Source organism: Quercus lobata, chromosome 12 (assembly GCF_001633185.2).
Source record: "Quercus lobata isolate SW786 chromosome 12, ValleyOak3.0 Primary Assembly, whole genome shotgun sequence".
NCBI lineage: Eukaryota > Viridiplantae > Streptophyta > Magnoliopsida > Fagales > Fagaceae > Quercus > Quercus lobata.
Genome location: NC_044915.1, coordinates 9,338,176 through 9,350,007, shown reverse-complemented (window position 1 = coordinate 9,350,007; position 11,832 = coordinate 9,338,176). Strand labels below are relative to the sequence as shown.

General features: G+C 31.3%; 1 protein-coding gene across 1 annotated transcript; it reads right to left on the bottom strand.

Annotated features, from left to right (window-relative positions):
• Window positions 1-852: 852 nt before the first annotated feature.
• On the bottom strand, window positions 853-1,800 carry LOC115969757 (proline-rich receptor-like protein kinase PERK2). The gene has a single exon (XM_031089366.1). It carries the CDS (start codon window positions 1,649-1,651, stop codon window positions 1,121-1,123), a length of 531 nt encoding a protein of 176 aa, XP_030945226.1. The 5' UTR covers window positions 1,652-1,800; the 3' UTR covers window positions 853-1,120.
• Between the last annotated feature and the right edge of the window lie 10,032 nt (window positions 1,801-11,832).

Genomic DNA, 11,832 nt, shown 5'->3' with positions numbered 1-11,832 from the left:
TATATGCTGCCACCACAACAAAAAAAGAAATGCCCATTTCTCTCCTTCAACCCGCACTCAATAAAGTCCAAAGAACTCCTTCCTCCATTTCCAAAAGCATTTTCACCTCTCCCATCTTTCTTCCACATATAATTCAATCTTAACAGCTGGCACCTAACTTTTTCTTCATCCATACCTTCCCCACCAGGGCCACCACTTACTTCTTCTTGTACTACTATACACCCATTCACAACCTATTCATCAAACCTCCCATCTACCCCTATTCGTAGCCAACTACCTTTTTTTTTTTTTTTTTTTTTTGTAACAAATGCTTTTAATGTCATTATTCATTCCTCTATATGTTTTTTACTCTAAAGTAATATTGGAAACTTTTGTGTAAAAAAAAAAATTAACAACAACTAGTTCTTAAAGTAAATAAATAAAGCATGTTTAAACTAGCTAGTAATTGGAGCTTATAGCAAGCTGAGTCAGTGAAGCAGATAGCAAGTTGGTTCATTTCTTTGTCATCCCACTTCTAAAATCAATGCTTAGTCCACTTTTATAATTAAGCTAACCAAGTGAAACCGACACTGAAATTGTAGCTTTTTATCTTCATAGAAAAATCAGGATGTCATTTTCTTTTAGCTAGCTAGTATATATAAAATGTAGTGCATGTGGTGCTAAAAGTAATAAAAGTTACCGACATTTATAAGATTTATTAATTATTATGCTACCTGTCATAAAAATAAAAATAAAAACAATAATTATGTTATTATTGTAACACCAATCATATTTATTATCAATTATCAGGGCAGTTTATAAGCCTTCTATGATGAATTGGTAATAGCTTTAGATTTTCCTAAAATCACACACTTAAAAACACAAACAGGAATCGAAAGTCCCTCTTATTCAACTAAGTCAAAATGCTACAAAAGAGCTGTAAAATCTGATAAATCTCCAAACCCCATCTCCTACTCTCACAAAATCACAAATGGATCAGCTCCCAAGAATCATCCACGAGGAAAGAAAAAACAAAAACAAAAACAAAAAAGGGAAAAGAAAAAAAAATGAATACACAAATAAGTATCATAATTAATCTACATGAATTTAAACAATGACCAGGGCATGGTGTCATTAATAATTAAGCATTAAGGAGTGCAATCCCTCCAAACAATGCTAGCATAGCCATGCTGCTTCCACGAACACTAGTTCCTTTGTTTGAAGGTGAGGAAGGGGACTCTGCTGGTGGCACTCCAATGGACGTCGTTGGAGTAGATGGTGCTACTGAGGGAGGAGAAGAACCTGGTGAAGATGGCGCTACACTCGGTGGTGAAGGTGGTGAGCTACCAGTTGGGCTTTCAGCTGGAGGAGTTGCCGTTGGTGGGGTTGATGAAACTGAAGGAGCCATAGCTGGAGGTGAGGAAATAGATGAAGGTGGTGTGGCTGTGGTGGTGGGAGGAGTTGCAGTGCTTGTTGGAGGGGTTGCTGTGGTGGTTGGTGGCATGGCTGTTGTGGTTGGTGAAGGAGCTGTGGCGGTTGGAGGTGTTGGTGGCTTGGCGGTGCTTGGTGGCATGGCGGTGCTTGTAGGTGCTGATGATGGACCTTGAGCAATGGAGGATGCAATGAGTGTGAGTGACAGGGTTAGCATGAGCATGGCACGTGAGAGAGCCATAGCTCTTTCTAGTGTCGGTGTCGGTGTCTGTGTTTGTTTACTGTAGTGGAATGATACACAGGAGGAAGGAACAAGAAATGAGAGAAAGAGAGACACAGGTTTTGTGAGGATAGGGGTGTGTGTGAGGTTGCTATATAGGGAAGGAAAGTTTGGAGAATATATCTTGGTATGTTTACAACTGAGTGCATGGAGATTTTATGCCATCAACATATTTGTTGACACTAGGGCCGGCTCAAGTCAAGACAGCTAATTTTAAATGGCCATTTCTATAATATTTAGCTAGTGTTTTATATTGAACAACTTTTTTTTTTTTTCCTTTTTAATATGACTTATTCACTTCATGGCAATTGAGCTAAATCTCTATTAATCTTTTTGGAGGAAATGTAAAAAAATTTAATACAAAAAATTACAAATTAATGTGATTATGAATGTAATCGGTGACATTTCAAGAAAATAATAAATGAATATTTGAATAAATGATGCTAAGGAAACTACAAATTTTATAATATGAGGTTTACAAAGATTTATCACTAATCACAAAATAAAAATAAAATAAGTGAAAATATTATTACATTGCACACTCTATACACATTCCATTTGAAATCGTGTTAAAAACATGATTTTAGTTAAAATTATGAAAATCGTAAATTTTTTTTTCAAAACACAATTTGAGTTCATATGGCAATGTTTGTACACTGAGTGTGCAATAACGAGTATATGATAATTATTGACCAAAAAATAATTCAAACACGCATTTATTAGGTTGTTGAAGTTCATTAATTATATTCATTATCACATCAATTTGTAAAGGCTATGTAATAAAATTTATAATATCTCTAGCATTTTTCTATTTAAATTACTTCTTTTAATTGGTAATACATCTATATGTAAAACTTATGTAGTAAAATTTGTATTATTTTTAGTATCACTAAATTTTTTAGGCTTTTCTTAAAAGTGGAGAAAAAAATGTACTACAAATTTTTTTTAATATCTAAAAAAATATTTTTTTTATAAACAAATTTTAAAAAAATCACTTGCTCTCCCAGAATTGTGGTCCTTTCTCTAGTAGGAGACCTAGGCCATGGCCTGAGTAGCCTAGGCCTAGGGCCGGCCTTGGTTGATTCCTAATGTACAAAAAATTATGTATAAATTTTTAGATACAGTTCTTTTAGTTTGTACCTTAATATGTACATATTTATAATACTTCTAACATGACCACACTTCTTATTTCTTGCTTTTCTTGTATAATCATTAATTTGGTGTCCCATTATAATTAGATCACTATCAAGATATGATGACTTCATTTTCAAATAGATGGGTTGTCAATTTTAGAAAGAGAAATGTGATATTTGAACCACAGATATAAGCTACCATAAAAGATACCATTACCGTTAAGTTATTATTTGAACCTCATGAGAGACCATGACTTGGAAAGATTAGAAATATTTTGTTTCCCCCTAATAACATTGCAAGGGAAATTTCCACCACCATATGCATGTTCATTGGATACAGAGATTATGTGCCACTTAAATAATTGATTTCATTAGTGCCACAAAGAGTCATAGTAGGTCAGACTTCATAGTCATAATTTAGGTTGTCTTGATTCCAAAAATTTCAAAGGCATGAAACTGCTCTGCGTCGACTAGTTACAGAATCGTTTCTCACCAAAGAGTAAAAACAGAAACAGGGGGAGGCCTAGCCTAGCAAAAGGCTGTGGTGCTGATTTGTCCCAGTTTCTTATGGGCCCTCCATTGTAAGGAAAAAGTTTACCAATCATGACTTGGAGACCATTCAAGCGGACTTTTAGTTCCACGGGTTATTTAATGATTCGGGTTAATTTTTTAAAAGACCACGTGTGAATAGTTTTATAAATCATTATTTAGTAAATTGAGAGAGATTTTCTCCGTCGGCTCAAATAATTTTTTTTAAATAATATATATAAATAATTTTATCAATTATTATGTAGTAAATTGTAAGAGATTTCTCCTACTAACTTAGCAGAAAACATTGTCTCATTATAATTTGGAATGACCAAAAAAGGGGGATGTAAGAGCTTACTGCCGTACGTACGCACTGTGTTTAGTGGGTCCTTGGCTTAAGTTGCACACTAACACATTATAGAGTGCTATCATGCTTGCACCCAAGTAGTTTGTCTCCCACCAAACTTGTGATCTATAACCTAGTCGCGAAGATCACAATGATGAATATATTAAACACACAAAATTTTTACAATTGAGTTGACAAAATTTTAGGGCCGTTTTAAACGTGAGTTTAAAAAACAGTTTTTAGTTTTTTTAGATAGTATGTGGAAATACGTGTAATATTATTTAAAAATTAAAAATATATGTTTGAACTCGCATATCAAACAGGGCCTTAATCGTTTTATTTGAACACATTAACATTTTTTTTTTCTATTACTAATAATCTGTCATATCAACAGGGTTGTAAAAAAAATTAACAAATTTTTTATGACCACAAACTTTCTCGTAATTTAGAGTCTTGAGAAGCACTGAATTGGACTGATCCAGACTTACTTTGCCATTTTTGTCTTTTCCTTGTTGATTGTAGTAACTAGCAAGTGGTTATGTTTTTTGTTGAAGCTGTGTGATAAAGATAACACCGACTTCATCGCATTTTCTTTTCTTACTTTCCTTTTGTATATTAATTATAAGAAAGTAAGAAACTCATCATGAAGTTAATAAAAGTTTTTCAGTCTAGATAGTCGGTGGATGATAAAGGCTTTAGAGTTTAAACAGTTTCTGTACGTGCAAATTTCATGGTGATAAATGATACAGTTACAAAGAGTGTAACAAATAATCAATTTGTACTAAGGTGAGTACAATTCTCTATATAATTCATTACAAAAAATATATATAATATAATGAAATCTTTTGATTCAATCTCCAGCAAACTTTACGATGCAGGGGCTATGAATCTTTACCTTTAATCATTTATTGATATGATATCTTCAAACTAGATGTGAAGAAGAGTGTTTATTTAATGCCAGTGGAAGTTGGCTCGATCCCTGCTGCAGATTATGATTCAAGAGCTATGGAACTTGATCTCGAATCATTTCTTGATATCTTCCAAATGAAAGTACTTGATTTGAAGTGGAGGGCCATTGGCTTAATCTCGAACTAAAGATGACTCTTTTCAAGCGAAGTCTTTATAGGATTCTTCTCCATATGTTTGTGTGTTATCTTATATAGGAAGCCTCAATTTATAACCAACTCAATAGTAATTTACTTTGGAATTTTTCCTTACCAAGACTTAATTACAAACTTTGAATTTGAATTTAAATTTTGGTCTTGTATTTAATTAAAATTTCCATATAAAACTTTTCATCTGATGCTGCATCATGGCTTCAATTGGCATGCAAGTCATGACACATCATTTCTAGGTGAGTTAAAACAACTTAGAGGACTTTTATTTTTTTTTTTTTGAGAAAACAACTTAGAGGACTTGACATGTGGCTCAATCTCATAGAGTCCAAGCTTGTTTACTGACCCATTATAAAAACATCACCACTTAAAAATTGAATTAATCAAAAATATTAATCATGATTAAGCAAACAACTATTAATACATCATTAAAATTTTGATGTCTACGTGTCATACAAAAATGTTGGACCATTGTTTTAATAAATTTGACTTGCTTTATAATAGTTTATACTTTATATTAATTTTCTCATTATCTATTTGTAGGAAGATACAAAAATAGTGAATTTTTTTTTTTCTTTTTCTTTTTGAGAAGAACCAAAATAGTGACTTGATATTGCGTTTATAAATCTAAGTATATTTTGGAAAGAATAACTAACACTTATAAGATTTCATGAAATAAACCAAACATAAGAATCTCTTATTTCTGAGAATCCTAGTAGATTTTTAATCAAACCAAACATAGTAATATATAGTTACATCCAAGGCCGGTTCTATGGTATAGGCAAATGAGGTAGTCGCCTAAAACCTCCAAGTAGAAAAATGTCCCAAAATTTTGACCATTATGGTTAATTCAACCCAAATATGAGCCAATAGATAAAATAATAATTTTTTATCAAATGAAGGATAAGAAAAAGAGAAAGGAATGTCACGTCCACAACATTTTTCATAACAAATCATAAGTGTCAGGTTGTCACTGCATATATTTGTGGGGGAAAAAAAAGTAATTTTAATAGTGAGTTCAAATTAGAACTAGAAAAAACTTAACACCTAAGATTTGTTATGAAAATATTGTGAATATAACACTTCTAAAAAAGAGCAATACACAAAAAATTTCACAACATTTTTCACAACAGTTAAGTTAGCAAACTTTTACTAGTTCTCATTCTACATAGTTAATTAGTAATTTTGCATCTAAAACAAAATAATAGAGTTTAAGTAATATTTAACCTTTTTTTAAAAGTCATTTAAAAATATATATATATATATAAGGCCTCGATTTAATTTTCACCTAAGGCACCCAAATGCATTAAGCCACCATACATCCCTAGGCATTTGGATTCCAAGCATCACATTCCTAGGATTTTGGATACCAAGGGTAATATGAATTCTCTAAACCAAATTTCATGAAATCATAATGAAAAAATGTTAATATTACCATTAGTTTTACCATAAAAAGATTTAGAAATTGATAGTAAATATGTATCACTTCAACGTCATAATAAATAAATGTATAAAGTGTTTTTTTGTGATTGGTGACATCAATTGTAAAACTTATTTAGTAAAAAGGAAATGCTAAAACTACTACAAAATGTTTATAAATTAATGTGGCCATGAATATGATTGGTGAACTTCACCAACCTAATAAATAAATTTTTAAATTACTTTTTTTTTTATGATTGGTGACACATTAGTTTGTTTGCTCTATGTAGTAAATTTGTTAGTGTCTCTAAACACCCACACACACATATATAATTCAATTTTAAAACAAATGGAGGAGGGGATTCAAACCCTAGTTCCCGGAGATGAGAGAGAACTCTACCAAGCTAGAAGGATCTTGGTATATATCATTAATTCTTTTCTAGGATTAATTCTTATAAATCTTATATTTACTATAGATCAACTTTTTTTTTACCTCTTTATTTTTAAGAAAGAGAAGTAAAATTAATTTTATAAAACTATTTGCATGTAACTATATATCTTATTCTACTATTGTCTATCGTAATGGTATCAATATGTTACTATTTTGTTAATAGGATTGGATGAAAAGCACATCATGCGAGCAGCAAGAATTGGATGGAAAATATATCATGTGAAGAGCAAGTTATTCATTTTAGTAAAATATTTATTTAAAAATAAAATTTATTTGAATTTGCTAATAGATATATATAGATTAATAACAATATGATCAATTTAGACATTTTAAAAGTTCAGGGACTTAATAAAGAATAAATAGTCAGTTAAATTTTACTCAAAGTTCAGGGAATCTTTTGTTTTCTTTTTCCCCTAAAATAAAACACTAGGTAAGTGTGTTCCTGATCGATTGAAAAAGTGAATAAATAATATCTTATTTGGCTAATGAACTAGAATATGTTAGTGTGATTCTAAATGGCCATTCCTTTTTTTTTGGGGGGGGGGGGGGGGGCTGAAAGAATTTTGGAACACCACCCAACCAAATTATAATTGAGTTGATGTAAAATAAATCACTAAGTGTGCTCCACATTGCATTAAAAGCTATCGTGGAGTCTCAACCTTTGGTCTAATTATTCTATTCCTTGTTCATAACACACTCAAGAAATTCAATGAATTCATGGTGTAGTGGGTAGAATTTGATACATCACATATTCTTTTTTTTATTAACGACACACTACATATTCTATTTCATTAGAAGAGTAAGCTTTTTATTTTTAATGCGGGCAAAGATTTGCTGCAAACCAAATCCTACAAAATAGTAATGTGTCAATATTTGAGAACAACACCTATCTAGGACAGGCAAGGTGTTGAATTTTGCACGACAAGTATTGTTCTCAAATATTGACACATCATTATTTTGCAAGATTTGCTATAAACTTAGTTTGTAGCAAATCCTTGCCCATCCTATATACTGCTAATTTGCCATTTTTGTATAAGATACTTTTTTTTTTTTTTTTTTTGAGAAACTTGTATAAGATACTTAAACCACAATAATTTGACTTTAGAATAATGAGCAGTAAGCTGTCAAGACAATTTGGACTCATATGTTCAAATCACACACTTTGCCATAGGCATAAATCAAGAAACAAAGGGTTGCTGGAATGCTAGCTATCAAAAGTCCACCCCCATTGTTGCTTCAATCAAGTCTATAAATGAATTGAGTGTCTGTGTTATGGTCTTTGTAAACACATTACCAACTGTAGATAAAAGTCTGCAATGCTTTTATTTGAAAGGAGAGAATTTTCCTGATTGAAGAATAAAATTAAAAAGCACTACACCTTTATTCTGTGACTGTGAGTCAATGAGCACCACCAGCAAAAGTAGGAGGAAGCACCAAAGCACGCGGTTGGAAGCCTCTAGAAAAAGAAAATACATAATGGAGACACGTAGCTACGTCTGTGGTCACCATTTAGCCTAACACAGTTCACAGGATACCATTGATGTTGTTATTAATCCAAGGATATTATTATGGTTCATATAATCATTGTTATACATGTCTTCTGCTACTGCTGCTAAGTCTTAGCTAGCTGGTTTTTGCAGGGATAAGAAAGAGATGCAACATTTATATCTCTATGCATTTAATCCTCACATTTCCACATTTATTGACCCGTCCCTTTCAATCTTTTAATTGACAAATTTGCCCATGAATTTTGCTCTACAAAATAAAATAAGTTTAATTTCTTGCAAAGAAAACTATTTGTAAAATGTACTATCTATAAGAGCCGCTTTATTTTCAGGGTTTTACTATTGGATGAATAAAATCTTTGGTCGGACATACTCTGAAACATTAGGTCAAAATCCATTTTTGAATCACTTTTCTTGGGGTTAATTAATCCGACTCTCTTTTTCATCTATTTTTTAAGACTTTCGGGTATGTCACATCACATTAATAATATAAATGAGAGATTTAAATCTTGAATAATTCCATTAGAAATATCAAAATAAGTCAATTGAGCTATAAAACTTTTGTCAACTATAAAAATATTATAACTATATTAAAAAAAAAAAAAAAAAAAAAAAAAAAAAAAAAGGTAAGGTGACACATGAAACATACTCAACTAAATCTATGATTGCCATCTAGTACCTACTAGACCCCTCCAATAATGTGTCTCCCCCTTTTGTTTTTTTGTTGTTGTTGTTATGGTGGTACCAAGAGGATGGAAATAATTTTTGAGTGTTCTTTTGGCACTCAGAAAGACAACTAGGAACTCCCCCTCAAAGATAAGTATACTGGAGATTTTGACAGAATCACATTTCTACAACCCATTTAACCTCTGTGTTAGGATTTTTGTCCTTCAAATCAAATTTGTAGTTAATTCGTTAGTGTAATTGGACTCTAATTAGTGCTACATAAATTTACAAAAAGAAAATCGCCATAAGAGGATTAAAATGATCAATTGCTTAAAGTAGTAGTTGTTGCGAATTTTAGATTCTCAAGGAGACATTATTTGGGCATTTTTTATTTGTAAGGTTAATATTCCTTTCCCAAAGGTTGTGGTCAAAGCGGCAAGGCAACTATTTTAGCAACCATAAGCCCAAATATGTTTGAAATTATCTTTTCAATCTATTACATGATGATTTATAAAATTATTCATGTGTATTATTTAAACAAGTCATATAATTCATTATAAAAGTTACGTGACTAAAACTATACATTTAAAAAAAAAAAAAAAAAAAAAAACTAAAATTATACATGAATAGTCTATTTAATCTCCACCTCATGAGTTTGATCAAGATAGTTTTAAATATATTTGGAGTGAAACATTTTCTGAAGAGAAATATTATAGGAGAAAAAAACATGTGTTGGCTAAAAATCACCCCACCAATGTCAATTGCTCACTACAAACTTCAAACATCATTTTGTGTGGCTAGAGAATAGAGATTACTCTAAACCATGAACACAAATCCTTATAGTGCATTTCATGCTACATCAATTACAATATGTCATGCATCTAATTTTGGTTTTTTTTTTTTTAAATAACTATGGGTACCCAGAAGAAAAAAATGACGTGTGACAGGACTTGGATGCAGTATGCAATGTGTTTTATTATTTTATTTATATAATTTTCTTTCTTCTAAACCAAACTAATTCAGAGAGAATATTACATGCTATTTGTGCCTACGCATGAGCATCTTTATTAAATGTATTTATTTAGTTTAAAATATATTCCTTAAGCAACAAATAAAGAATTTAGAACGTTCATTATCCACAGGTTTGCCCAAGTATGAACCAACATATATATTATTATCCAATGATTTAAATTAAAATAAATAATTTTTTTTAAGGGTCAATAATTGTAAGTTCAAAATCAATCTCAATTGGCCATGAATTCATTAGAATCTATTTGGTTGGAGGAGTGGAAAAGTGGGAGAATAGAAAATGGTGGGAGCAATGGATTGGATAAGCCTATATACACTTACACATGGGCATTTTCGTCATTTAGCTATTAAATTCCTCCCACTCAGTTTTCTCTCCATTTTGGAGAGAAAACATTTTGGAGGGCCCGGGGAAAACATCCGGGCCCCACCAATTTTTTTCCCTCCCCTCCCTCCAACCAAATATCTGCAAAAAAGTTTTACTTCTTATTTTCTCTCCAAAATTTTCCATCCATCCTATTTCACCTCTAAACAAACACACCCTTAAAGATTAAACAAAATTACAAAGAGGTCTATTTCAAAAAAAAAAAAAAAAAAATACAAAGACGTCGAACTTGAAGACTCAGGGAAAAGTCTATGAAGATGTGGGGACCGGGTTAATTAGATTGATTTAATTTTACAAAAATATCTCATTTCCATGGTTGAAGAATTGGGACAAATAACATTAATTACATGTTATAATGTTCCATACAGATCACCAAGTGGTTCAATTATGAATTCTGTCCCCTTGTAGAGAAATTATCGAATTTAGAAAAGAGAGTATGAATAATGTACTCTACCTGACTCACTGGAGCTTTAAAATAATGGGTCCGTTTTGTTAAAAATTAGAAGAGTGGTTATATTAATGGATGTCTTTAGCTAATTGTTAATAAATTATTTTAGGAAAGTTTTGATACTATTTTTATAAAAAAATAGAAAAAATTGTCAAAATATTAATTGTTTTTTTTTTATTTTCCCATAAAATATTTCCTAAAATAATTCACAAATACCTTTAGGACATCCGTTAACTTTTTCTTTAAAAGAAGATGACTATCTCTAAGGGAAACCAACTTTTGATCTAGAATGACAGATAAACATGTCACTCAAAAAAATGTAATAAAAAGAAAACTCCAAACCTGTAAGTTTGTAAATTGAGAATTACAACTCAAACACTCTCAGTCAAACAACCTTACCAAACATGCCTTTTTTTTCCCACAATTTTAATGTTTAGATATTGAAAACTGTTGATTGGAATCCCTTACCAAACAGACCCTGAATAGCTTGGATTATTGGATAAGCATCTTTTGCTAAGAGTTTTAACAATTCGGCAAACAAACATTCTAATTTTTCATGTCAAAGATAAACCAGAGAGAGAAAGAGTAAATGAAGATATATATCTTGTAGAAAGTTAAGAATTTGTTTTTGTCTAAGAAGCACAGACACTTCATTTAGGGTATCATACTCGTATCGTATTTATATCATACTAGTATTATACCGGCTATTTTATGTTATAATTTTTCAGAAATTACTTGTGTCACTGTGTTGTACCCATACCCGTGTTCATATCCATGCTTTCTAGGTTTTTGCATAAATTTTACAGTTTATATTTCCAAATTATTTCCTTTTTATCAATTCTCTATCACTAATATCATGTGTCCATTTTGGAGCTACCAAAAAGGACATACAAGTTTAATGTTTTGATCGCAACAGCAGCAACATTAAGGCAGGTTCTCGAAGCTGTCGTATTCACATCACATGTACAGCTTGTAATTAAATTATTGATATCGTATTCTCTCACTCGTACATACAAACAATTGCTGATATCTTGTAACAGCTTCGCAGAAAACAACCTATTGTTGCTTTGCAAGAAGGCTCCTACTGCCCTGCATAGCTGGAAAAACCACATTTTTGTTG